Below are 25,189 nucleotides of genomic sequence, written 5' to 3' on the forward strand. Positions count from 1 at the left end.
GTCATGATCAAAATTCAGATCCTTGGCAACTGACACCTATTTATGATGGTTGCAGTGTCCTGGGTCATGTGATCCCCTTTAGTGACCCTCTGACAAGCAAACTCAATGGGGAAGCCAGATTCATTTAATAACCATGTTACTAACTTAACAAGTGCAGTGATTCACTTAACAACTGTGGCAAGAAAGGTAATAAAATGGACCAAAATTCACTTAACAAATATCTCTTAGCAACAAATTTTGTGCTCAGTTATGGTCGTAGGTCAAAGACTACCTGTACTTGGTTTAGGAAGAATAAGAGACTGTTCATTTTTTACGATGCCTTTTACTGGTTGTTTTATATAGATGTCCAATTATCTTTTGATTTTGAGATCTAAGTCTTTAAAATTAGTACTGTTTAAGAAGTCCTCATCTACCGACTTTAATGGCCAAACAAGTCCATACTAAATAAGCAATCCTTCACACCATTTAGGACTTTAAATATTTTTTAAAAAATTAAATTGGTTTCCAAGTGTTAACCCCAACATTGGCCAAAATGTTTCTTAAAATATATAAAAACAAAAATATTTCACTTGTGTTCATCAATTTAAAACACTGAGTTATCAAATGCTTTTATAAGACATAGAAGAAAACGTTGGGAGGAGAAAAATGGAAGCATTAAGTTCCTCGTACAAACATCAGTACAACTTGGATCTAAATACAGAGAAATAGCTGCTGCGACTGGTTGATAGAAGGAAATTTTCAAAGATACCAAAAGGTAGCAATGTTGAAACAATATTTATTCAACTTTTATGACTGACCAGTCATCAAGTGCCCCTGAAAGATGCTAATCTATTGGCAATACAGGTGACGATACAGATCAGGGGTGCTCAAACTACAGCCTGTGGGACAGATATGGCCCGCCGAACCCATTAATCCGGCCTGCCTGGGACCACGAGGCTGCCCCATCCACCCTTCAGCCGAGCGCAGGGCTTTATCTTTGAGCCCCATGGGCTGGAACTGGAAGGTAAGGCCAACATTTTTGACCTTCAGAGTGCTTCTGGAGGCCAGGGAGGTCAAAAATGGGCCATGTAGAGGCCTTCTGGGGCCTTTGCACGGCCGGGAGTGCTGCAGGAGGCCTGGATTGGAGGAAGGGCACCCGCTTGCCCACCTGCCAGCCAGACTAGCCCAGTCATGGATTGGATGCGGGGCCCGAGGTGGACAGGAGGGCGAACGGGCGCTCGCGAAGAGCGCCACCCTGGGGCGCTATGTGCTCTCGGACCTCCGGCCCGTCTTTGCTAATGCAAGGCAGAAAGCCGTAAAAGTCTTGGCCCGCTCCAGATGTCAGATTCCCACCACCAGCACCTGTTCAGGGGTTCCTCCCCGTGCAGGGGACAGAGAAATTGAGAGAAAGAAAGACAGACAGACAGAGATAGAGTGAAAGAGACTTGTTGATTATAAACTCCTTGGAGCTGAGAAGAATTGCTGCAAAACTTGAGTTTCCTGAAGTGGACCACTAGACTCCTAAACAATTTAAAGAACAATCTAGTAAAAAAAGAAATCAACCAAAAGAGCAATATGCAAACAAAACACTCCCAGAAGCAAAACAAAGTTTAATTTTTTATTATTTATCATATTAATCAATTTGTGTGTATTGTTTAATAGACTGCTAAATTGGCCACACCCACCCAGTCACTGACCACTTAGCCATGCCCACCTAACTGGTCCACCCCCCCAACAGTCTAGGGACCATGAATTGGCCCCATTTAAAAAGTTTGAGGACCCCTGATATAGATGTACAGATATCATTTCAACTACCATAGCACACAAAGTAAAGATGACCACTGAATACACAATTGTTTTTTTTCATTGAATTTTCCAAGTTATTCATTCTCATCCATTTCTGTTGGAAATTGGGTATATGAACTGCTACTTTCACATACTGGTTTTTTTAAAAATAGTTTTTTTTCTTGTAACAGTGACGTTCTGGACAATTCAAAGCAGATGTTAAAGTAGTCTTCACATTGTCCTTCTTGTTTTTGCAATTGCATCTGGTACTCTCCAAAACAAACCATACATTTATCTGGTAGATTGACTTTATTTAGATAGGCCAGTTCAACATCATCCACAGATAACTTTCCCTTTTTGCTCAGATTCTTAATCTCAAAACCAAACTCTGAGCTGTTGAAGTGCCTGAAAAACTGAAGGGAAAACTGAACACGTGAAACCCGTGTATCTACAAAGTGAAAACGACAGATGTTCGAATCTCTTCCAAATTTCACTATGTCATCTGCTCTCAGCTGTTGTTCGTGGCAGAAGGTTAAAGCGTGGAAGACTGGTTTTTCTTCTTGTTTTGGATGATAAATAGCGATTTGCAGACAAGTCACAGTCTCTTCAGTATCTTCTGTTTCAAAATCAGACATGGCAGTACTAATTCAGAAAATCCTAAAAGAACAAAGTATATATTAAAATCATTTTAAAACCAAATTGCTTGACGCTTACTGGATCTTGGTTCATGAAGAACAAAAAAAAAAAAAAACCTCCCATCAAAAATGGAAGCAAACAGGTTGCAACGAAGTCATTTTGATGGGGAACATAAATATTGACAAGGTTGGAGGCTGCGAGGTTTGATTCCAGTAAACTTAAAATATGAAAAAAAAAAATCTTCAGATTAATTTTAATTCACTTTTTTACATTTTATTTCACTTGTTTAGGAAGAGATCCAAAGTGACCATTATTGCTTTTAAGTCCCCTATCCATCATAATTTATAGTAATTATAGTCAGTCCTGAGGAGGCACATAAAGGTAAAACCATACAGGCAGCACAAAAACTATTGAAGATATAAGTTTAATTTAAAAGCAAAAACCGAAACCATGTTTCGTTTGAGGCTTAGACCAAGCATCCTCATCCCTTACCCGTGGATATATAAGGGGCCCGGAGCCTCTATTCGCATTGCTTCTCCTCCAAAAGGGGGGGGGGAGTTACTGTAGAACTTTTACATTCTTTTCAGTCAGGCAGGCGTCCTTGCAAAACTTCTCACGTCGCTCAGCTCCGCGTTCCCAGATGGCGGAGTCTTCCCCGCCCGCTTGTCTTAACCCTGCTTGCGTTTGCACGCAGAATGGAGGCCCTTCCCTACGAGGGTTTGCACTTTCGCTTCTATTTCCGGCGGGGTAAGTGGAAGTGTGACTCCACGGGAACATCCCACGAGAGAGAGATCAAGGCAGGCGTTCAAACCTGAAATTAAGCGGGGCTAAAGATTTCTTGGCTGATCTCCCACTCCACCCGGGTCTCGTCTGAACTTGGCAAAACGCCCAGGTAAGCAGTCAGCCTTACTTCAAATCCATTGCTTCTCCCCGTCATTTTCTACAGCATTGCTGATTTTGAGTTTTCCGTGAATACATTCGCGTCAAAAGGCGTCGTCTGAAGGGGAGGGAGGGGGGCTCTACCGAATTCTATGTATTAGAAATTTAAATGATCAAAGCCTATATTAACAGACCGATCGGTAGTTCAGCTTCAAAACAGGATTTGTTTTGCCTTCCTCCTGGGACTCACCTTTTCAAAGAGATCTCAAAAGCAGCAGCAGCAGCACCAATGAGAGCGTGAGAAAGGTGGGTATCTTTGGAAGAAACGGGTCCACCAGGCTCGCGGGAGGAACTGGGTGGCGAAAGGATGCCGCGCTGCAACTGCAGAAAAATATCCCCTACTGGGCTTTCCCTTTCCCGCCCAGCAAAAGGGGAGGGGGTAACGTTAGGAAGGGGATGAGTTTCAATTCTGGTGCATAACCGAAGTTCCTCCTTTCCTTTGACCGCGAAGATAGAAAGGAGGGTGGGTGGGGCATGTGAAGCTGGTAAACAAGACTGTAAAATGTCGATAAAGAGTCACTTACAATGTGGCATAACAGAACATCTCTCCTTATCAGCAATACCGATAAGATTGGGAGTCTCTCTCTCCCTTCCCCTCCCTCTCTCTCTCTCTCTCACACACACACACACCATTTGTAATTTTGATGTTCTTAGACATCTTGTTATTTCTTTCTCTGGAGACCTCATTGTTTTACAAGCAAACAATATCAAAAGAGATATTTTGATATCTGAATTTAAGCAGATAATCTGTACTTCATGATTGAATTTCTCACTGGGGCTACATTTGAGCATCTCTTTTCTGAATAGGATCTAATTTCAATGGGCACAATTAAAAAACTATTATGTGATACCTCCCATACATTTGAAATGTCATAGTTCCTTTTTTAAATCAAAATTTAGCATCCAATGACGCCATGCTTGGAAGATGTTAAGTTTGAAATATAATTTTGATCCCTATTCTGATTTCCATTTTGAAGTTAATTCCAGTTTGAAAATTTCTATTGGAACTCATGGGATTGGTAGGATATTAAGTGTTTTCCTACTTTAAGTCACTTTATTTCAAGTTTTAAATCTTTTAAGACACTGCAAGAGAAATTTAGATTGTCTAATACTGTGGAATGACAGCATATTCAGGTTGTTTTTTTTCCCCACAGTTTTGTGCAAACATATTAGCAGCGTCTAGAGCTCCTAAATTATTGTTAATACTAAAAAGTGCTTTGGACAATTTCAGATCTATAACTTTTAATAGGCAATTAATGAGCATTGCTAAAGTTGATAGTAGCACTTTGCAAATATTTTGTGATAAGGAGCTGGAAATTCATGCTGAAAAAAAATAGTGAAGACTTAAAGCAGGCCTGTCAAACTGGCGGCCTGCCAGCTAGATGCATCATGCACAGGCCACACCCACTGCAGCTCCACAAAGGCAGAAAATGTTATGATCCAGCCCATGATGCAATCAAGTTTGACACCCTTGACTTAAAGAATATTAAGCATATTTTTACTGTCTCAAGATAAGATTAATTCAACAATTTTTCACATGTACAGGTAGTCCTTGACTTACGACCACAGTGGAACCCCAAATTGCTAACCAGAATAGCTGTTAAGTGAGTTATGCCCCATTTTATGACTTTTTGTGCCACAATTATTAAGCGAATCCCTGCAGTTGTTAAATGTATCTATTGGTTGCTCAGTGAATCTGCCATTGACTTTGCTTGTCAGAAACCAGCTCGGAAAGTTACAAATGATGAACACATGATTCCAGGACCTGGACACTGCAATTGTCATAAATACATGCTGGTTGCCAAGAGCCCAAAAGTTTGATCACATGACCTTGGGGATGCTGCAATGGTCGTAAATAAAAAAACCAGTCATAAGTCACTTTTTTCAGTGGCACTGTAACTTCAAATGGTCACTAAACAAATGGTTGTAACTCAAGGCTGACCCCAAACTACTTCTTTGTTCATTTTACTTGGTATGAAGAACTAATTAGAGGAAAGAAGAATTCAAACACTTTATTTCTGCACAGGAGCAAAGTGGGCATCCCAGCTGTCATTTTCAGTAAACTTCAGCTCAAAAGAAAATGGGCATCCCCAGCCAGGTTTCTATCAAAGCTTTTATACTTTTTCTACAAAGAAACACAAAGTTACAATCTCAGTCATTGGTTATCTACCACTTCCTGAGCATGCTGATTGTGCAAACATTCACATGTTCTCCAGAAGCTTCTTAGCATGTTTGGAATGATCTCTAAATTTCTCATTTAAATAATTAGGGGGTTGAGATTTTAGTATGCTAATGATGAACTTTTGTTCACCTTCGGACCCCTGCCAGGATTTTTTGCCCATAGCTGTAAGTCAAACGCCTCTTTGATTACCTCTTAATTGCTGGCTCTCTTGCAGATTTTTTAGGATTCTTTTCAGGCCACATCTTTCCATCAAACTAAAGCCTCCTGTATCTGGTCTCTGCCTTCAGCAGTTTCTAACAAGCATCAGAACTGATTCTTAGCTGCGATTTAGCTTCGGTTGGCAAGCTTTCGTTTATCTGAGGGAAATTATTGCAGTACTGAATCTGAAAAAACCTTCTGTTTAAATAATAATGATAATAACAATAATAATAATACAGGTTTATGGCCACAATTGAGCCCAAAATTTATGTTGCTAAGTGAGACATTTGTTAAATGAATTTTCCTCATTTTACGACCTTTCTTGCTACAGTTGTTAAGTGAATCACTGCAGTAGTTAAGTTAGTACCACAATTGTTAAGTGAATCTGGCTACTCCAGTGTTGGCGAACCTTTTCGGCACTGAGTGCCGAAATGGGAGCACACGCCGAGGGGAACACCAAAAACTGGAAGAGCAGTTCCCTGGCATCCTTCCGGTTTCCGGCATGCGCATGTGTGCCAGTCATCTGTCTTCCGGTTTCTGGTATGCATGCATGCATGAAACCAGCTGGCTGGAACCCAGAAGAGCAACGGGTGACGGCTGGCGTGCCTGGAGAGTTGGCTCTGGGTACCACTTCTGGTATCCATGCCATAGGTTCACCATCACTGAGCTACCCCATTGACTTGGTTTGTCAGAAGTTAATTTGCCACAAACGGGGATTACATGACCCAGGACCCTGCAACCGTCATGCATGAGAATTTTGATCACAAGACTATGGGGATGCTGTAATGGTCATAAGCGTGGAAAATGGTCATAAGTCACTTTTTTCAGTGCTGTTGTATCTGAAAGGTCACTAAACAAACTGTCAAGAACTATCTGTAATGAACTTTATGAAGCAACTTAAAGCAAAATTTCATCTGAGACTCTTTTATAAGCTATTTTTAAAATTCCTGACCTTCACTAACCAGGCCCTCCTGAACCAAGGTTAAAATACTAGGCCTTCGTGTACATGATAACTGAGAAATATTTCAAAAGAGTTAACTGCCAGGTTCATCATGTTCAAAGAATAAACTTTTTAATTATTAATCACATTTGTATAGCTATTTATAACTTTCAAATTTAGGGATGCTTTCAAGTCAAGCTTGATTGCTGGCAGCTAACTGGACTTGTTCCTGCAGCTTTTTGGCAAGATTTCAGACATTCCATTGCTCTACTTCTAGGGCTAAGAGAGTGACTGGCTTAAAGACATTCTGCCTAAATGGGATTAGAATGCATAGTTTCCAATCTAGTATCTTAACCATTATACCAAACTGGCTGTCAAAGAATGGGTTAGAAGACATTGATGCAAATACTGTGGATTTGTCCCACTATTGTCCCATTGTAGTTCACTAACTACATGATTTTGTTAATGTGGTTTTGTGAAAAGTAATATGGTAAATTCACACAATTGCGATACACTTCATAACATTTGTGTGGTGACATCATGAACCATGTGGTGTTATTCAGTCATAACTCCCCACGGGGAACTAACTGTTCATAAAATATTTCTTAAACAGGAAAGTACATAGTGTTGACCTACAGTTGGTCAATTTAACTCAATTTATTTCTCTGTCATTGAAAGTCAGCTTTGTGCTTCTTCTGCATGTCATTGCTAAGGTAAAATTATTTAGGTTTATCACCAAGTGACACCAGACACTGTGGCTTGTAAAATGCCTACCATTTTGTAAAAACAAACCATTTCTTTTTTTTAATCATAATTAAATAAACATAGCACTATTAGATTTAGGCTACAAAACTCTTTTGACCAAATAGATGCAGCAAAGCAATAAAGAAAATTTGAACTTTTTGCTGTCAATTTCCAGTAACAATATTTTGTACAAACCATGTCTGTGTAATTGTAGAAGTCACCCTATCTTGGTGAAAAATGAGGCATCATTTTCTAGTCTGATTTTAGGCGTGAAAGCCAGCTGGGTGATTTTGAGCCAATCATTGTCTCAGCCCAACCCATTACCCAGAGTTGTTGTGGGAAAAATAGGAGGAGGAAGGAATATTAGATCGTTTTGAGTTATTTATAAAAATAATAAAGATGGAATATATATAAATAAAATCATTTTGAAGAAGAAGTGCTTTTGGATAGCAGCAGTTCTTAATGCTAAATAGTAGCAGTAGTTCTTAATGCTAAATGATGAGCATGTAGCATTAAGAACTAGGATAGCATCAAACAAATGATGTTTAATGAGTAGGGAGAAAGTACCAAGAATCAATTTTGTTTTACTTGATGCCTGGTATATTATTTGTTGAAAATCAGAATTGTAATCTAAAATTAAAAATAAAAACCTTAAACAAATAAAAATTAAAACTGTGTTATTTAGCCTTTAGTATAATTTCTTATAAAATTTGTATGTAGTGAGAAGTATGGATTTCATACTGAATTCTAGTTAATATGTCTTCCTAGCTATGTGGAAGAACATCTAAATGTTGACTCGGATTTGTTTATTTTGATGTGTGTATGTTAAATTATGGTTTAATATACTGTGTGAATCTTCCTATGAAGTACCTATTTTTTTAAAAAAAAATATGGTGAAATGTCTCAGGTAATTTCCTAGATCAATGTCAGGTGTCTCTAGGGAACTGCTAACTATATGATTTTTTGATAGATGATACTGGGCCATTTCTTTTATGTAACTTCTGTAGAACAGAGATAGCATAGCATAGCATAGCATAGCATAGCATAGCATAGCATAGCATAGCATAGCATAGAATAGAATAGAATAGAATAGAATAGAATAGAATAGAATAGAATAGAATTCTTTATTGGCCAAGTGTGATTGGACACACAAGGAATTTGTCTTTGGTGCATATGCTCTCAGTGTACATAAAAAGACAAGATACATTGTCAAGAATCATAAGATACAACACTGATACTGTGTTTCCTTGAAAATAAGACCCTGTCTTATATTTTTTTGAACCCCGAAATAAGTGCTTGGCCTTATTGCCATGCGCTCAAAAGCCCGATTGGGCTTATTATCAGAGGATGTCTTCTTTTGGGGGAAAGAGGGTAGTCATAGGGTACAAATAAGCAATCGGGAAATAATATCAATATAAATCATAAGGATACAAGCAACAAAGTTACAGTCATGCAGTCATAAGTGGGAGGAGATGGGTGATAGGAACGATGAGAAGATTAAGAGTAATAGTACCGTATTTTTCAGAGTATAAGACTCACCGGAGTATATGACGCAGCTTAGTTTTTGGGGAGGAAAATAGGGGGGGGAAGCACATTAGTTTGCTGGTTTTTTATCCCCTGCTTGGGAATAAAAAACAGCTTCTAAGGCACAGGTGAGAGGATGCAGCAATGAGAAAAGCAGGCAAAGCACAGGGAGATTGCTTCACTTGGCTAGCGCCTAGTTAGGGCTGAAAAAAAGCTTCTGAAGAACAGCTGAGAGTCCTCGTTAGGGCTGAAAAAAACTTCGAAAAAGCTACATTCGGAGTATAAGGTGCACCCAAATTTTCAGCCACTTTTAGGGGGGAAAAGGTGCATTTTATACTCTGAAAAATATGGTAATTAGAAGACTAATAGTAATAGTAATGCAGCCTTAGTTCCTATCACCCATCTCCTCCCACTTACAACAGTGTTGAGGGAATGGCGTTCGGGGAAAAAACTGTTCTTGTGTCTAGTTGTTCTGGTGTGCAGTGCTCTATACTGTCATTTTGAGGGTAGGAGTTGAAACAGTTTATGTCCAGGATGAGAGCGGTCTGTAAATATTTTCACAGCCCTCTTTTTGACTCGTGCAGTATACAGGTCGTCAATGGAAGGCAGGTTGGTAGTAATTGTTTTTTCTGCAGTTCTACTTATCCTCTGAAGTCTGTGTCTGTCTTATTGGGTTGCAGAACCAAACCAGACAGTTATAGGTTTCCTTCACTAGATAATCCAAAATATATAATTGCATTTTGATGGGATTATTTCATTCACATGTAATCATCTTCCCTTTCAGCCATTTCAACTATTCCATTCATATGGGCATCCAAAGGGAAGCACTTTTCATCAACTTCATGTTGTGTGACATTGAGATGTTAACTCTTCTGTTACACATTTGAATGCAATATTTTAATACAAAGAAGTAGCAGAGTTTGTATCTTGCATCATGAAGTTACAAACTGTGTTTCATGGTTAAGAACAGATACCTATTCACAATTATCTCGTTTCTTATGGTGATCAGTGCTTCCTTCAGATTTAATTGATTCACATTGACAAGCCACAATGTTGCTTGCATGTAGAGGGCTTAGCATGTTATATAAAATCATGATCAATTTGCAAATTTAGCTAAGTTGTTTTTTTGACAAACAATGGTCACTTTGGACCCAGCCTTGTCAAATTTAAATCCACAGATGTAGTTGTTATATTCATTACTCATGTTTAATATATGCTGTTATATACTGTTTCTGGTTAAGCTCATTTAGAACAGTTTTTTTTTAAAGAAAACATTATAACATTCTAAATACAGTAGCTGCAAGATTGATTTTCCATTTGCAGTTTGGAAAAGTGTTTGTATTAGCCAAACAACACCTTATTAGTCTATGTCTAACAATGACTTGATGTCACTTGGCACTGACATCTCTGGAAATCCCCTTTTGAGCAATGTTTGAGAGCAAACTGTGAATTTCCTGCAAATCTCTCTACTAGCTTTCTCTTCCTCAATGTCTTCAACTTACAAGAAACATAAGCTTTTCAAATAAGAAACAACTTCCTTCTGAATAATATTGATAATATCCTTATTGCTATCTATAAATCCAGAAAAGGTTTCAGTGAAGTTGTATTCTTCAAGGAGTTATTGATTTATTATTTAAACAAGATTGGTTTATTCTCTCCCTCCCTTCCTCCCCCCTCCCTCTCTCTCTCTCTCTCTCAGAAATTATTTAGAGATAACTACTGATAATTACAAGTGCGTGCTTAAAAGAGAATAGGAAAATGTGAATCTAATTTAGTGTTGGTGCAGTAGTTCAACCATTTTCACATTAAATAGGTTGTATTTTATCTGTGTTGTATTGGAGATGGATGCAAAAGTGGACAATTTTAGATAAATTCTACCTTATATATTCAAGCAGAGATTTGTTTTGGGGAAATGATGGAACCTGTGTTCAGTCTGCTAATAAATTGCAGTCTGTGGCATCTTTTATATCCTTTATGTTCTTCTTTGGGCTTACCATTTGCCCAAAGAAATATTAGAAAGTTTAATAAAATAATCATGCTCATGATCTACCATTGTTTCTTGTTTCATATGATGGAGCTGGCATAGAGTGATTGGTAGGTGAATGTGAGCTTCATTGGGACCTCAACATTATTCAAACAGTCTGTTGTTTATTGTTTAAAATAGTCTTTTTAGTGTATTGTGTTTTTATTCTATTTGCTGCCCAGAGTTCCTTCTGGAAGATGGGCAACTATATAAATTTGTTTCATATAAACAACATATTATTGGAAAAAATATGGCTGGTTTTGTAAATATATATTTACACTTAATTGAGAAACCCATCCTTCATCTATATGGAAAATACCCAGCAGAAACTAATACAGGTAAGTCCTCACTTAGCAACCACAATCGGGACCGGCAAATCTGTTCTGGGTAGTCATAAAGTGAATAGTCACATGATTGTGCTGGACTTACAACATCAGTTCCATTGTCATTATTAAGCATTGTTAAGCAAGCTGTCTTATAACCTCATCTTGTGGCTTCCTGCCATTTTCCACATTGACTTTGCTTATCATAAATCGGAAAATTGCAAATGGCAATAACATGATAGGATGGGATAGGATAGGATAGGATAGGATAGGATAGGATAGGATAGGATAGGATAGGATAGGATAGGATAGGATAGGATAACAGAGTTGGAAGGGACCTTGGAGGTCTTCTAGTCCAACCCCCTGCTTAGGCAGGAAACCCTATATCACTTCAGACAAATGGTTATCTGATATCTTCTTAAAAACTTCCAGTGTTGGAGCATTCACAACTTCTGGAGGCAAGTTGTTCCACTGATTAATTACAAGGAATAAAGGAAAGGGTTTAGCACACAACCCTGGGGGGCTCCTGTGCTTAGTATCAGAGTAGAGGAATGGTGAGATCCCATCCTTACTGACTGTGGCCTATCTGTCAGAAAATCATCTTTGTTGCTCTTCTCTGCACTCTTTCTAGAGTCTCCACTTCTTTTTTACAACGTGGCAACCAAAACTGAATGCAGTATTCCAAGTGTGGCCTTACCAAGGCATTATAAAGGAGTATTAACACTTCATGTGATCTTGATTCTAGCCCTCTGTTTATGCAGCACAGAACTGTGTTGGCTTTAATTGATAGGAGAGACCTCTTGGCATTTCAGGTAGTCCTCAATTTATTACCATAATTGGAACTGTAATTTCCAAAGTAAGTCATTGTGGTCTAAATCAAGTCATCACCTAACCAACTAATCAACACCTGTTCTGATTTTACAACTATTTTTACAAAGGTTGTAAGTCAAATCACTGTGGTCGTAAGTTGAGTCATAATTGCTGTCATAATTGTGAATCCAGCTTGATCAAGGATAGACAGGATGCTGAGATCATTGGAAATGCGTGCTGGTTGTAAAGCACCCAATTGGTGATCACAGAACCATGGGGACATTGCAACGGCCGCAAGTTCAAGGACCGGCCATAAACCAACTTTTTCAGCATTCTGTAACTTCAAACAATCACTGAAGAATGCTGTGAGTAAGTCACAATTACCTGCAATAAACTACAGACAGTCTTTTGATTACGCTGGCAATTGAGAACAATTTCTTTCACTAAGCAATGCAGTCATAAAATATGACATCGCCTGACTGCACCATTTAGCAACAGCAATCCCAGCAGTTCCCATTACCATTGCTAAACAAGGGCCACATGGGTGGTTAAGCAATGAACTCATGAGACCTTGATGTGGGAAAAGGAGAGAATCCAGAAAGGCTTGCTTGTGCTGCTGAAACTGTGTTCCATGCAAGCAGGCTGGTGGGCAGTTTCTTAGGGGCAGGTGACTGTTACAAATAAGTATGTGGAGTATGAGCAAGCAGATAGCTGGGGACTAGGTAGTACTAGGCCAGTGATGGCTAACCTTTTTGCCGTTGCATGCCAAATGTGGGGGGAGTGCGGGGGAGTCGCATGTGCGCATGTTCACACCCATAATTTCTTTCTTGGAGCCTGGGGAGGGTTAAAATGGCCTTCCCCACTCTCCAGGAGGCCCTCTGGAGGCCGGAAACAGCCCATTTCCGAAATTCCAGTGGGACTGGAAGGCCCGTTTTACACCTCTCCAGGCTCCAGAGGCTTTCCAGGAGCCTGGGGAGGGCAAAAATGGCCTCCCCCCACCCCCGGAGGCTGGAAACAGCCTGTTTCCCCGACTTCTGGTGGGCCCGGAAGGCCTGAAAATTAGCTGGCTGGTGCCTGCATGCTTCCTAAAGCTAAGCTCATGTGCCCACCAATATGGCTCCACGTGCCACATGTGGCACACGTGCCATAGGTTCGCCATCACAGTACTAGGTAGATGGGCACTAAGCAGATGGGCACAAGAGAGCATGAGATCCCCATGTTCCTGGGAGCTCCTTGGGTGGAAGAGTGGGAGCAAATTGCAGGAGTGTCTTGCAACCTCCTGCAGCTACCCCCATTGACTTTGCTGGTGGAAAAGCAAAGGGAAGGTTGCAAAAGGCAATCACATGATCACAGGGCACTGCAACTGCATACTTGCAAACCGATTGCCAAGCACCCAAAGTGGTAACCACCAATCAAAAACACCTGAAGCACCAATCAGGTGCCTTTGGTTAAGCTGAGTTCGTGCTTATGACCATATGACTTGACTTACCAACACAGTGACTTGACTTATGACCATTAGAAAAAAGGGTCATAGAATCTGATCCAATGAGGTGATGTGTTAAATTTATATTTATCGATAAAGAAATAAAGAGAGACTAGTATAGATCTATTTCAAGCTATTTAGCTCTCATCAGCTAGCCATACCATTCTGGGATTCGAAGGGCTAGCTGACGAGAGCTAAATAGCTTGAAGTAGATCTATACTAGTTTCCCTTTATTTCTTTGTTGGTAAATATAAATTTAACATAAAAATAGTTTGTCGCGAAAGCGACTGCCTGCGAAGGATCCTGGATTGGGGCTGAAAGGTGAAAGCAGAAGCGGTATGTTCCGTCCCATTTTTGGGTAGACCAGGTTGCCCTGATAAAAAACACTCAATGAGGTGATGGTTTGACTTACAACCGCAGTGACTTATGTCAGAAATTCTAGTCCCAATTATGGTTGCAATTCAAGGTCTACCTGTACTATCAATCTCTCCCATTCTATAGTGCATATTATAGAAATAATGCATGTTACAAGAAAGGGCCAAAACAATAAGCTAGTGAACGTGCTCTCTAAATGAAGATCAGCAAATAAAACTCTAGTTTCCTTGTTTAAATCAAACAGCAAGGCATAGCTTGCTTTGAAGTAGAAAAAAGAGGTTAAGCTTGTAGAGTTGCATGGGAAAACCCCAATGGTTTCATCTAATAGATATTTCTGAAAAAAATGTGGAACAAATTTTCAGTAAAGAAATGTTTTTAAGAAAATGGAGCAATTGATCTGAGTAATCTGTAGATCCTCTTTACCACAAATTATTCTAAATATATGATGTAACCAAAGTTCAACACTCGCACAGTGCTTCAATTTCACTCTGCTCTTATTAATAAGCTTTCAAATTTCCACAAAGCTGTACAATTTCCACAAAGAAATTGGAAAAATGTTTATGAGCTCCTGTTAACCAGCAAAGTGGTAGTCAAATAAGAAAAGAAAAAATAGAGAAGAAATTAGGAAAATATTAATAGAATAAATGTAAAAGTTTTAGGGAAAAAAATCACTTACTTTATTTTCTCAAATGAAAAAACACATATCTCAATTAGATACATATATCTAAGAAATTGCACTGCCCAGTTACTTCAAAGATTTCCTGCTATTCTATATTGTAAGAGGATAAATAACTATATTAATAGCAATAGCAATAGCACTTAGACTTATATATCGCTTCATAATGCTTTACTAAGCTCTAAGCTGTTTATCAGCATATTTCCCCCAACAATCTGGGTTCTCATTTTACCCACCTCAGAAGGATGGAAGGCTGAATCAACCCTGAGCCAGTGAGAATCGAACTATTGAATTGCAGTTGGCTGCAGAGGTGGATTTCACATAATTTTACCACCAGTTCGCCATGCACCAAAAATGTGAGCGTCCGCGCCTTCCGCACATTCATGTGACTATCTGTGCATGCGCTTTGTTCGTGCATGTGGCTTGCATGCATGCACGCGGCTTAGAAAATGTGGCTAAATAGGATAGCATAGCACCGGGGCAGGTGGGCAGGCCCACCTGCAGGTCACCACTACCGGTTCGCCTGAACCGGCTGGATACCATCACCAGTTGGCCGACAGTCAGAAGAAGCAAGATATGTGATGACAAAAAAAATAGGAGTCTGAACCATCTTTTCTTACTATCGTATTTATTCCTTTTAATAAATATTGCTAGTTGAGAAATGTGATACCAAACTCCTTCTGATTTTTTGCAGCCACTCTACTGTATACAGGTAGTCCTTGACCTACAACTACAATTGAGCCCAAAATTTCTAGTGAGACATTTGTTAAATGAGTTTTGCCCCATTTCATGACCTTTCTTGCCACAGTTATTAAGTGAATCACTGCAGTTGTCAAGTTAGTAACAAGGTTGTTAAATGAATCTGGTTTTTCCATTGACTCTGCTTGTCAGAAGGTTACAAAAAGTAATGACACAACGTGATCTCAGGACATCCGTCATAAGTCTGAATTTTGATCACATGACCATGCAATAGTCGTAAGTGTGAAAAACATTCATAAGTCACTTTTTTTCAGTGCTATTGTAACTTCAAACGGTCACTAAATGAACTGTTGTAAGTCAAGGATTACCTGTAGAGTGTGTGGTTTAGAGAAAACTGTTGCATTTTCTTTCCTATCCCTAGAGGGCAGTGTTGTATCGGACATATTTTATTAGTTCATAATGTCCATTAATGTTTGGTTTGTTCTACTTCTGAAAAATTAGTTCTTCAGCAGAAACTGATCCTATCAGAATGTCTGTACATGATTCCTTTTACACACCAATCTTTTCACCGAATTTAACATTACTTCTACTTGTGGGCATTTCCTTTGAGAAGTTCAGGGTTAAAGTTCAGGCACAGAGGGAAAACTGCAGAAGCATCACAAACTTTCTCTTCCTAATTCTCTGGCAACCCCAAGAGTAAGATTGTGGCTGTCAGTTTTCAAAAATAGGAAATAACTAGACTTGAGGAGTCATAGATAAAAGTCCAAGGTAAGATTAATAAGTGAAATATTGTATGAGCAACCACATAGAAGCCAAACAAAGAACTAGAAAATTAGCAAGCAATGAAGCTGAGACTAAATTCCAATTTCATGTGAGGGCAGTCCTACAAAAACGTAATACATGTAGTCATTGACTTGCAACAATTCACTTAGTTACTGTTCTGTTCAAAATTAGAACAGTACTGAAAAAAGAATATATTATTGATTTACTGGTTGTCCACTAACAATGACCCTGGTGGCCCCATAGCAGAGTGCAACTACAGAGAAAGTCTTTAGCCCTGACTTGGGCATTTTGTGGCCCAAAGGCCATATTTTCCCCTTTTACTGACCCTGTCCAGCCTGTGGCAGCAAGAGGGGATGGGGTGGTAGAGGAGCAGTGGTCCTCTACAACAGTCCCAGTTTGTCATGTGGCCTCCTTCCTTTGTCATAGGAAATTAATTGCCCACCCCTGCATTATCCAGTTGCTATCAGTTTAAATTCTGAAGTTAGTGATACCTAGAGAAAGTAATTTGGAAGACAACATTTAAATTACTACAGAACTACTTAAAAAGAATATTACAAACATTACTGAGATATTGTCTGTAAAACACTTCACATCTACTAAACTAATTTAATTGTACAAATTATAATTCATAAAAACCTAGTGGTGATTTACTCAGGAGGAGAACAGGAAGAGGAGAAAGATCAGTCCTGGAAGACAGGTTTCACATGTAAAATGTCCTACATTCAATTCATTGCATTGTCAGACTCTAGAGCAGGGGTCTCCAACCTTGGCAACTTTAAGCCTGGCGGACTTCAACTCCCATTGTGGGAGTTGAAGTCCGCCAGGCTTAAAATTGTCAAGGTTGGAGACCCCTGCTCTAAAGAGCTGGTGCTCAATTCATATAGTAAGATTATGTACATAATTCCATCAGCCATAGTCAGCATAACTAAGGGCAATGGATTATGAGAGTTACACTCTAAAATACGTAGAGGTCACCAGGCGTCTACCACTATGGGAATCAATACTCAACACAATAGATAAAAGGTTGCACTCTATAAATGTGAGCACCATGTATAGAAATAAGGTACAATGTCATCTGAGGTAAGAAAACCACAATTTTGAATTCCAAAAATGTTTTTATTATGATCTTAAAATATACTGCACTTTGACAGCCATTATTCAAGTTCTACAAATGACATGCATTCAACATGAAATTGCCACTTAAAATTACATCCCAAGTGGTATCAGTAATTGAATTAATATACGGCAAATCAGTGCACTGCTGTCTGAAGAAAATCAATCTGTTGGAGGTAGACAGTGCTGTGGTTATTTATGGCCCATCTCGTAATATAGATATTAGACATGGCACATAGACAGTAACTTCCCTGCAGAAAGGGAGAGCACACACACACACACACAAATCTCAAAAATCACCAGGGGATTATCTTACTATGACAAAGAGTACAGAGATAAAGAAATAAATATATTTGTGTTTTCTTCTTAACAACAATACATTTTCTGAGATGCAATAGTTTCTCCAGACATTAAGTAAAGAAAAAAAAATACTTGTATTTTTATTTTGTTTTACTTTATTCAATTAGAATAATAGTGACACACCTCTTAGGGTGAATTGATTCATCATGAAAAGCATCTTCTTTGAAACTTCTTATGACAGAGATTTTAGTTTGTTGCTAGGATTACTACATCTGAACTATATATTCTAAACCAGTAGATGGCAGCAAAAATTTAGAGTTTTCTGTCTCGCTTTGCTGTCACCCAGCGGAGCTCTGAATATTTGCTACACAGATCTAATTTAAATTTATATCTTTTGTGAATGCGATAAACTGATATACAATATACAATCAATGGCATAGGACCAGGGTATCTACGAGACCGCCTTCTGCCACCAACAGCCTCCCACCGACCAGTTCGCTCCCACAGAGAGGGACTCCTCAGGGTACCGTCGGCCAAGTTATGTCGGGTGGCGACATCCAGGAGGAGAGCCTTCTCTGTTGGAGCTCCTGCCCTTTGGAATGAATTACCCCCGGATATTCGTAACATCTCTGACCTCCGGATCTTTCGCTGTGCCCTCAAGACCCTACTGTTCCGACAGGCGGGGCTGTCTAACTGAATGATTTTAAATTGGGTTTTAATTTTGGGTTTTAAAATTCGGCCAAAACTATTTAATGATTTTAATTATTTTTAACTATGATACTGTATATTTATGTTTTAATTCTGGCCGTACACTGCCCCGAGTCCTTTGGGAGAAGGGCGGTATATAAATAAAATTATTATTATTATTATTATTAATCCCCACTTGGCTGGCGTGACAACTGGAATTGTACCCTAACATCTGAAAGAGGCCAGTTTGGGGGGGGAAATATTCATCTGGAAAGTTACCAGGAGCATGCACCATTGAATAACCAGAATTGTCTTCTGAATAAACACAGTAGAATATGCTGTGTCAAAAATAATCCAGAGTGCCACAAGCTAGAACTAAAGTCCCATTTCAAATCTTCTTGGTCATAAATTCAAGAAATCCTCTTTCATGCTATAGTTTTCTACAATATGGAGTTGGTTGCTAATCCCTAGATGGCCATATATTTCAAAGAAAGAAGTTATAAGTGATTATTTCCATATTGTTTCTTCTGGAATCAGTTGTACATGCAATTGCATTATCTTCTTTCCTTCAGAGGACTAAACTCACGCTGCTACTTGGCTTTTGGAGACATTATATATTGTCCTGGGATCTTCTAAATCCAAAGCGGGTACTCTATCACAGAATTACTGAATTATCCTGTCTGTTGTTCTGCTGCAAAGGGAAATGTCATGAATAATGTACAGCAGTCACTTTAGGAAGTACTAAACATGATATAAGTTGTTGCATATGTGTAGGTGCATGTTTTTAGTATAATAAGGAAATTATTTTTCTGAGGCGAAGAGCAAGCATACCTCTTTGCAAAAACATAAGAATACAGATGCAAGCTCCAAAGATTTTAAAGACTACAATATAATTTCAATATATCCTATTCACAGGCCCATTTCTATATAAAGAGAACAGGATCCAATCTGTGTTGGTCACCAAAACAAGCGGTTTTGTTTTCCAAGCTTTTTGTTTCGTACTGGAGCCCATCTTCAGGGAACTTCTCTCTAGCAGAGTGTGTGCTTTGTGCTGTTCTGTGTGTGGTATTTATATGGTGACTGTTATATTTGGCTTTTTAGATGTTAATTGGGTGTTGATGACTGGCTATTAAATTGTTGGCTGTTATTTGCTTCTGCTGCCAAGCCCTCATCTCCTAAGTACTTGATAAGCTGGTGGTAAATCAGCACACCTGTTGATTGATGAGGGTTTTCCCATTTCCCAGGCTTCAATCACTTCCCTGGCTGTTTTTGTGCCTGCTCATCCAACAATCTTAGTAGCTTCAAAATGTATGTCCTTCTTCGTTGCAGTATGAGGCTACCAATGAGTTTGGGTCTCCTCGTCTGACCGCTCGCTTGTGTTCTTGCAATCTGATGGTAAGCTTCCTCCCCATCTGTCCTAGTCACAGGGGCAATCCATGCAAGGGATCTGGTAGATTACATTGGAAGTATCTCCCACCTCCAAGAGATCTTTACAATGAATAATTTGTCCTCGTATTGTGCGATGCCCACTTGCAGTTCTTGGAAGCTGCATTCTACAGCTTCTGAAATGTTTCTGAATGTATGGCAGGATGTACCATGTGGTTGATCTTGTATCTTGTTTTTTCCTTTCTCTCCCCTCCATGTTGCACAGACATCTTGTGATGAATGATTGTGGATACCCGTTCTGCCTGAATTGTTCACATACTCCAAACCATAACTTGTTGATTATTTTCTTTATTATATTACACTATTTATCTGAAACTCTTTGTCATATTCTATAGCAGTGATGGCTAACCTTTTCCAGACCGAGTGCCCAAAGCATGCCTGACCCCCCAAAATGCAATGCGTGCACGGCCCCCGTGCATGTGCCCTGCCCCGGTGCATGCGTATGTGGCCCCTTGCACACGTTCTGCTCCCCACACATGCACATGTGCCCTACCTTCTACATGCACGCCCCCACATACGCCCCACCCCCGCGCGTATGCACACACAGCCTCCCGCACACGCCTCGTCCCCTGCATATGCACAGCAGAAACCTGAAGACCAGCTGGCCGGCAGGAGGTGTGCACGCATGCACAGCAGAGCTGAACTGGGGCAACGGCTCGCATGCCATCAGAGAGGGCGCTATGTGCCACTTCTGGCACGCAAGCCATAGGCACACATGCCATAGGTTCACGATCACGGTTCTATAGGCTGAAAGTATAGCATATTATATAGTGGTCTAAACAGTACCCCAAATTTTGTCTATGTATGACAAGATATGTTAGACTTTGTTTTATTTCCCCTATTTATTGAAGAAATTTAAAGTGGTGTTACTTCTGGAGAAATGCTGTAATTGTATCTCTGTATATCTTTTTTTTTTTTTTTTTTTAATGCAGGGAGTCAATATTAAAAAAACTGCAAGGTTTTAAAATGTATTGGTGTCACTTATAAAAATGCATTATATAAACATTTAGTCTCATAAATTTAGGTTGAAATTATATTATTTATCAAATACAAAAGCATAATTGACAGACTTTAACTTCTTTATATTTGAATCTCAGACAAGATAAACATTTTGAACTCTTTAAGTATATTGACTTAAAGAATGCTTTCACAACTCATGATCATGATCAGGTAGACATGTATTAAGAATCTTTTGTCACATAAAAAATTATCCAGATTTGTTTTGCAGAAATTGTGTTGTTTGTGTCTTGCCACTTTAAAACTAAGGCCCTGTCAATTTTAGACATAGATGTAAATATTTGACCCCTGCACAGTGCATCTGGAAACGCATTTGAAGTACATAAAAGGACTAGATCCCTAAAATACGTAATTGTTTCTTTTCCCCTGAGAGACTGTGAAGGTTTTACACATTTGCACATGAAGAAATATTCCACAAACCTCATCAAGCTCTAAAGAAAGGTTTAAAACAGAGAGTTCCTCTGGTTAATTTCAAAAGCGTGAGCTCACATTACTCTCTAGCATTTCAGCCCAATAGCTTAGGGTTTTAGTGGCTGGTTGGCTGGTGAGGATTTTTTTTTTTTAATTGCAGTTTTGAAGGGTTTGTCTCTGTAGACTTGTGGGCTGATGATACATATTCATGAATGAGAAAGTCTTTCCCAACCCTGTTAACACTGACAAAGACTAAGCTGGTTTCACACAGCAAGTGGATGGGAGTTGTGGGTGACAACAGCTGAATGACAAGATTAGCTGGGGGAAAAAAATCCTTGCATCACTTGGCCTTGCCTTCTTAATGATTTTGCCAATTGTTGTTAGGGACAAGGCTGTCATTCACTGATGACTTCTTCTGACCATATTCAGATAATGACAATTTCCTTAACTTCTATTTTATTGGACACCACCAAGCAAGATCAGAACAAAAAGGAATCAGTTTCAGTTGTTCACGGATTGGAGTTTGGTCACTTCAAAGGTACCTTTGATCTAGAAATATGTAGTGTACCAAATTCATTATGTCTTTTTAATGGGCTTCTTAAATTTATTGCTCTTAATGCTGATCCTCTCTTCAACATGTAGCGTAGTTTTGAGATGGCCATATTTAGAGAGGAACAGTCCAAACTTGTACTTTTAAGAACATTAGTGATGGAAAACAACAGGTGCTTTTGTTCCTAAATGTGACTCCCTTCAGATTCTGCCTTTGGCCACAGAATCTTCCTGCCTGAATGGAGTTGCATACAGAGGATAGTTAGAATGTAGGACTCATGAATAGAATAATTCATCACATAAGAAAAGTGGGTAGGTTTTTAAATTTGCCACCCAGGCCTAAATATATCCCAAGCAAGGCCTAAGAACCCAAATGGGCTCGCTAAACAACAGATGGATATTTGACCTGGATATGACAGCATATAAAAACTGTGTCTGCAAAAAGGAAGACCATAAGTCTTTTGAGGCAGAGAACTCTACTGGCCTCCTGTCTACTGTGCTTCATGGGGGCATCCAAGAGGAAGAAAAAGCCAGAATGAGGAAGTAGGAAGGCCCGATGTAAAAGTAAATACATGAGGATGACATATAGATTATTCTTAATGTATTTCATATTTTCTTCATTGTTGTGTTTAAAGATGATGATTTGACAGAAGCTTTTGAAGTGCCTCTAAAGGGACCAAACTCTAGATTTAGAGAGTGGTTCCTTGAGGCAACACCCTGTGCATCCAGCAGCATCTGCAGCAGGGAGATCAAAATAACAATCACAGCACTGCATTGAAACCCCGCCTCTTCGGTACATGCATCACAAATACCAAAAATGGAATTAAATAATCATGGAACATGTACAATAAATATGCTTCAGTATGAGATTACTGTACAGTAATGGGTTAATAAGAGGATGCAAATGATCACATAAGCTGTAGGAAGAAGAAAAGCAACATCTGCAGCAATTAACAGATTTACTATTAGCATGAATAGAATAATTGATAAAATAATAAAAATTATTTATTAATTAAATAATTAAGTACTAAGTACCTAAGTATTTTACTTAACAAAATATAATAAAGATTTATAAAGCTCACAGAATTGGATCAAAATAATGGCAGATAATTCAAGATGGAAAAAGTTAAACTTGTGATTAGGAAGAAAGGCATTATACAAGTTGCAAAGACAAATAATCAATTTTATTTGGTTAATTTGGATTATACATTGGAGTATAATATTTTCTGACTATATTGCTTCTGTTGAAGCAGCTAGATTCCAGAAGGTTTGTAAAAATATATTTGGTTGGGTATAAAATAAAGATACTACCTATAAAAGATTAATCAGTTATAAAGTGTGTACTAAAATTAAAGGATTAAAAAGAGAAAGTCTACATCTATCACTTCTTGCACCAGTATTAAATATTTCTATGAAGTGAATGCATAAAACAATTTAATTAGCATAGAGAACTTTTCAGATGCATTTGCAAGATTTAGTCCTTGAAACAAAATGAATTCTTTGCCATTGTCTCCTCAAAGTGGTCAAATGCTCCACTGAATATAATATTTTTCAGATACTGTGAGCAGTAAAGCTCAAAAGGTATTACATAAACAATGCAGAATACTCAGATTTGACTGAATTTGAAAACATTGCAACATTGCAAAATTCAGAACATCTCTTGGCTCTTATTTATAAGTTGTTATTGAAATAGAAACTAAACAAGTCAAAAATGATCGTGTGATCAAATGAATGGATAATTGATGGTTCATATAATATTGACTATATATATTAATTATTTACCATTTTATTTGGGATTGATAAATTCTAATAGCAGTTAAGATTACTTTGATCAACCTAATTTATTTTGAAATGTTTATTCAATTTTTTCCAGTACATAACTTTTTTTTTATTAGTTTGGGGTTCTTGGACCTTTTATTCCTTTAAATAACTTATTCTGGCTATACTATTAAATATTTTTTACAATATTTTTTTAAACAAAAATAGGGTCAGAGCTTTGATTGCAGTGCCACAATTGTCATTGTGCCTGTTCTGTTTTCCCTGGAAGGAACCACTGCATATAGCTCTGATCTAAAATAAAAGTTATTCCATCCTAGCTCATGCAACCTTGTCTCGGGGGTAATTCACTTGGAGGAGAACCAATTGATTAATTGGAAATAAAAGAAGGTGCTCTTAATATTTTTGAATAATTACTGCTGTGTTTGTTATAGTTATTATTGTTCTTATGGTTAAGCACAGCAGAATTTCTGTTCCAAAATTCCATTCTTTCTCATTTTTCTATTATGAGACCTGAGGACAGGTAGTCCTCAATTTACAGCAGTTCATTTAATGACCGTTCAAAGTTACAACAGCGCTGAAAAAGTGACTTAAGACCGTTTTTCACACTTACGACCATTGAAGCATCCCCATGGTCACATGATCAAAATTCAGATATTTGGCAACTGGTTCATATTTATGACGATTGCATTGTCCTGGAGTCAAGCGATCAGCTTTTGTGATCTTTTGGCAAGCAAAGTCACTGGGGAATCCAGATTCACTTAACAACCATCTTATTAACTTAACAAATGCAACAATTCACTTAACAACTGTGTCAAGAAACATTGTAAAATGGGGCAAACTCACTTAACAAATATTTCACTTAGCAACATAAATTTTGTGCTCAATTGTGGTCGTAACCTGTACCGGTAGTCCTCGACTTATGCCCACAATTGAGAGCAGGTTTCCATTGCTAAGTAAGGCAGTTGTTAAGGAAGTCATGTCTAATTGTATGACCTTTTTTGCCATGGTTATTAAACAAGTCACTGCAGTTATTGAGTGAAACATGCAGTCATGAAGCTCATCTGACTTCCCCCATTGACTTTGCTTTTTGGAAGCCAGTTGGGAAGGTCTCAAATGAAGATCACACGACCCTGGCACACTGCAACCATTGTTAATATAAGCCAGTTGCCAAGCACCCAAATTTTGATCATATGACTGTGGGGATGCTGTGACAATCATAAGTGCAAGAAATGGTTGTAAATCACACTTTTTTCAGCACCATGGTCGCTAAACAAATAGTTTTAAATTGAGAACTTACTGTACTTTGGCACTTTATACTGCTCTGGGCCAAGGAGCAATGTGTTACATATATATTGTAGATCAGAATTATCCAGCATGGCATCCTGCAACATGCCAGGAAATTTTGGAACTTAGATATCTGTCATTTGGAGGTCAAAAGATTATGCAACTTCCAGAAAATATTATGACATAGCAACATATTTTGCCTATTCTGTCCACCTTGCTGATTGCTGTACCATCCTTCCTGAGGCAAATAAGAGTTTCAAGATTTTGTTTTTTGAGCGAACAAAACTTAATGTATAATATCTTTTTATCATAAACAGTTACATATGTGGAGAGGGAAGAATGAGAATATCTGCACTTTTTACCTTGTATTTTAAGACTGCCTTTTCTTTTTTTTTAAAAAAAAATGGAATCTGGGGATGCAGGTCCCACTTCACCATCTCCATCAAAACTCATACTATGATATAAATTAAACATTTTCCCTGTTAGACTATCATTTGCATAATT

General features: G+C 38.5%; 2 protein-coding genes across 5 annotated transcripts in view; one reads left to right on the top strand and one right to left on the bottom strand.

The window, feature by feature from the left end:
- Positions 1–1,759: 1,759 nt before the first annotated feature.
- On the bottom strand, positions 1,760–3,666 carry TIFA (TRAF interacting protein with forkhead associated domain). 3 transcript variants are annotated; one of them, XM_034442294.3, is made up of 2 exons: positions 3,530–3,666; positions 1,760–2,421 (listed from the first exon to the last, which is right to left on the bottom strand). In XM_034442294.3, exon 2 carries the CDS (start codon positions 2,397–2,399, stop codon positions 1,860–1,862), a length of 540 nt encoding a protein of 179 aa, XP_034298185.1. In that variant the 5' UTR covers positions 2,400–2,421; positions 3,530–3,666; the 3' UTR covers positions 1,760–1,859. The 3 variants fall into 3 exon arrangements, with proteins under 3 accessions (XP_034298185.1, XP_034298187.1, XP_034298186.1); XM_034442296.3 differs by lacking the exon at positions 3,530–3,666 and adding an exon at positions 3,311–3,334; XM_034442295.3 differs by lacking the exon at positions 3,530–3,666 and adding an exon at positions 2,893–3,028.
- The window catches only part of ALPK1 (alpha kinase 1), a 60,842-nt gene continuing 38,672 nt past the window's right edge, over positions 3,020–25,189 (top strand). The window contains exon 1 of one of the 2 annotated variants that reach the window (XM_034442292.3): positions 3,020–3,292. The gene's annotated coding sequence lies outside the window, so the exon portion shown is untranslated. The remainder of the gene's footprint in view (positions 3,293–25,189) is intronic. The other variant, XM_087874442.1, reaches the window with a different exon arrangement.

This window comes from Pantherophis guttatus, chromosome 8 (genome assembly GCF_059756535.1).
Source record: "Pantherophis guttatus breed Tessera chromosome 8, ASM5975653v1, whole genome shotgun sequence".
NCBI classification, from domain to species: Eukaryota; Metazoa; Chordata; class Lepidosauria; order Squamata; family Colubridae; genus Pantherophis; species Pantherophis guttatus.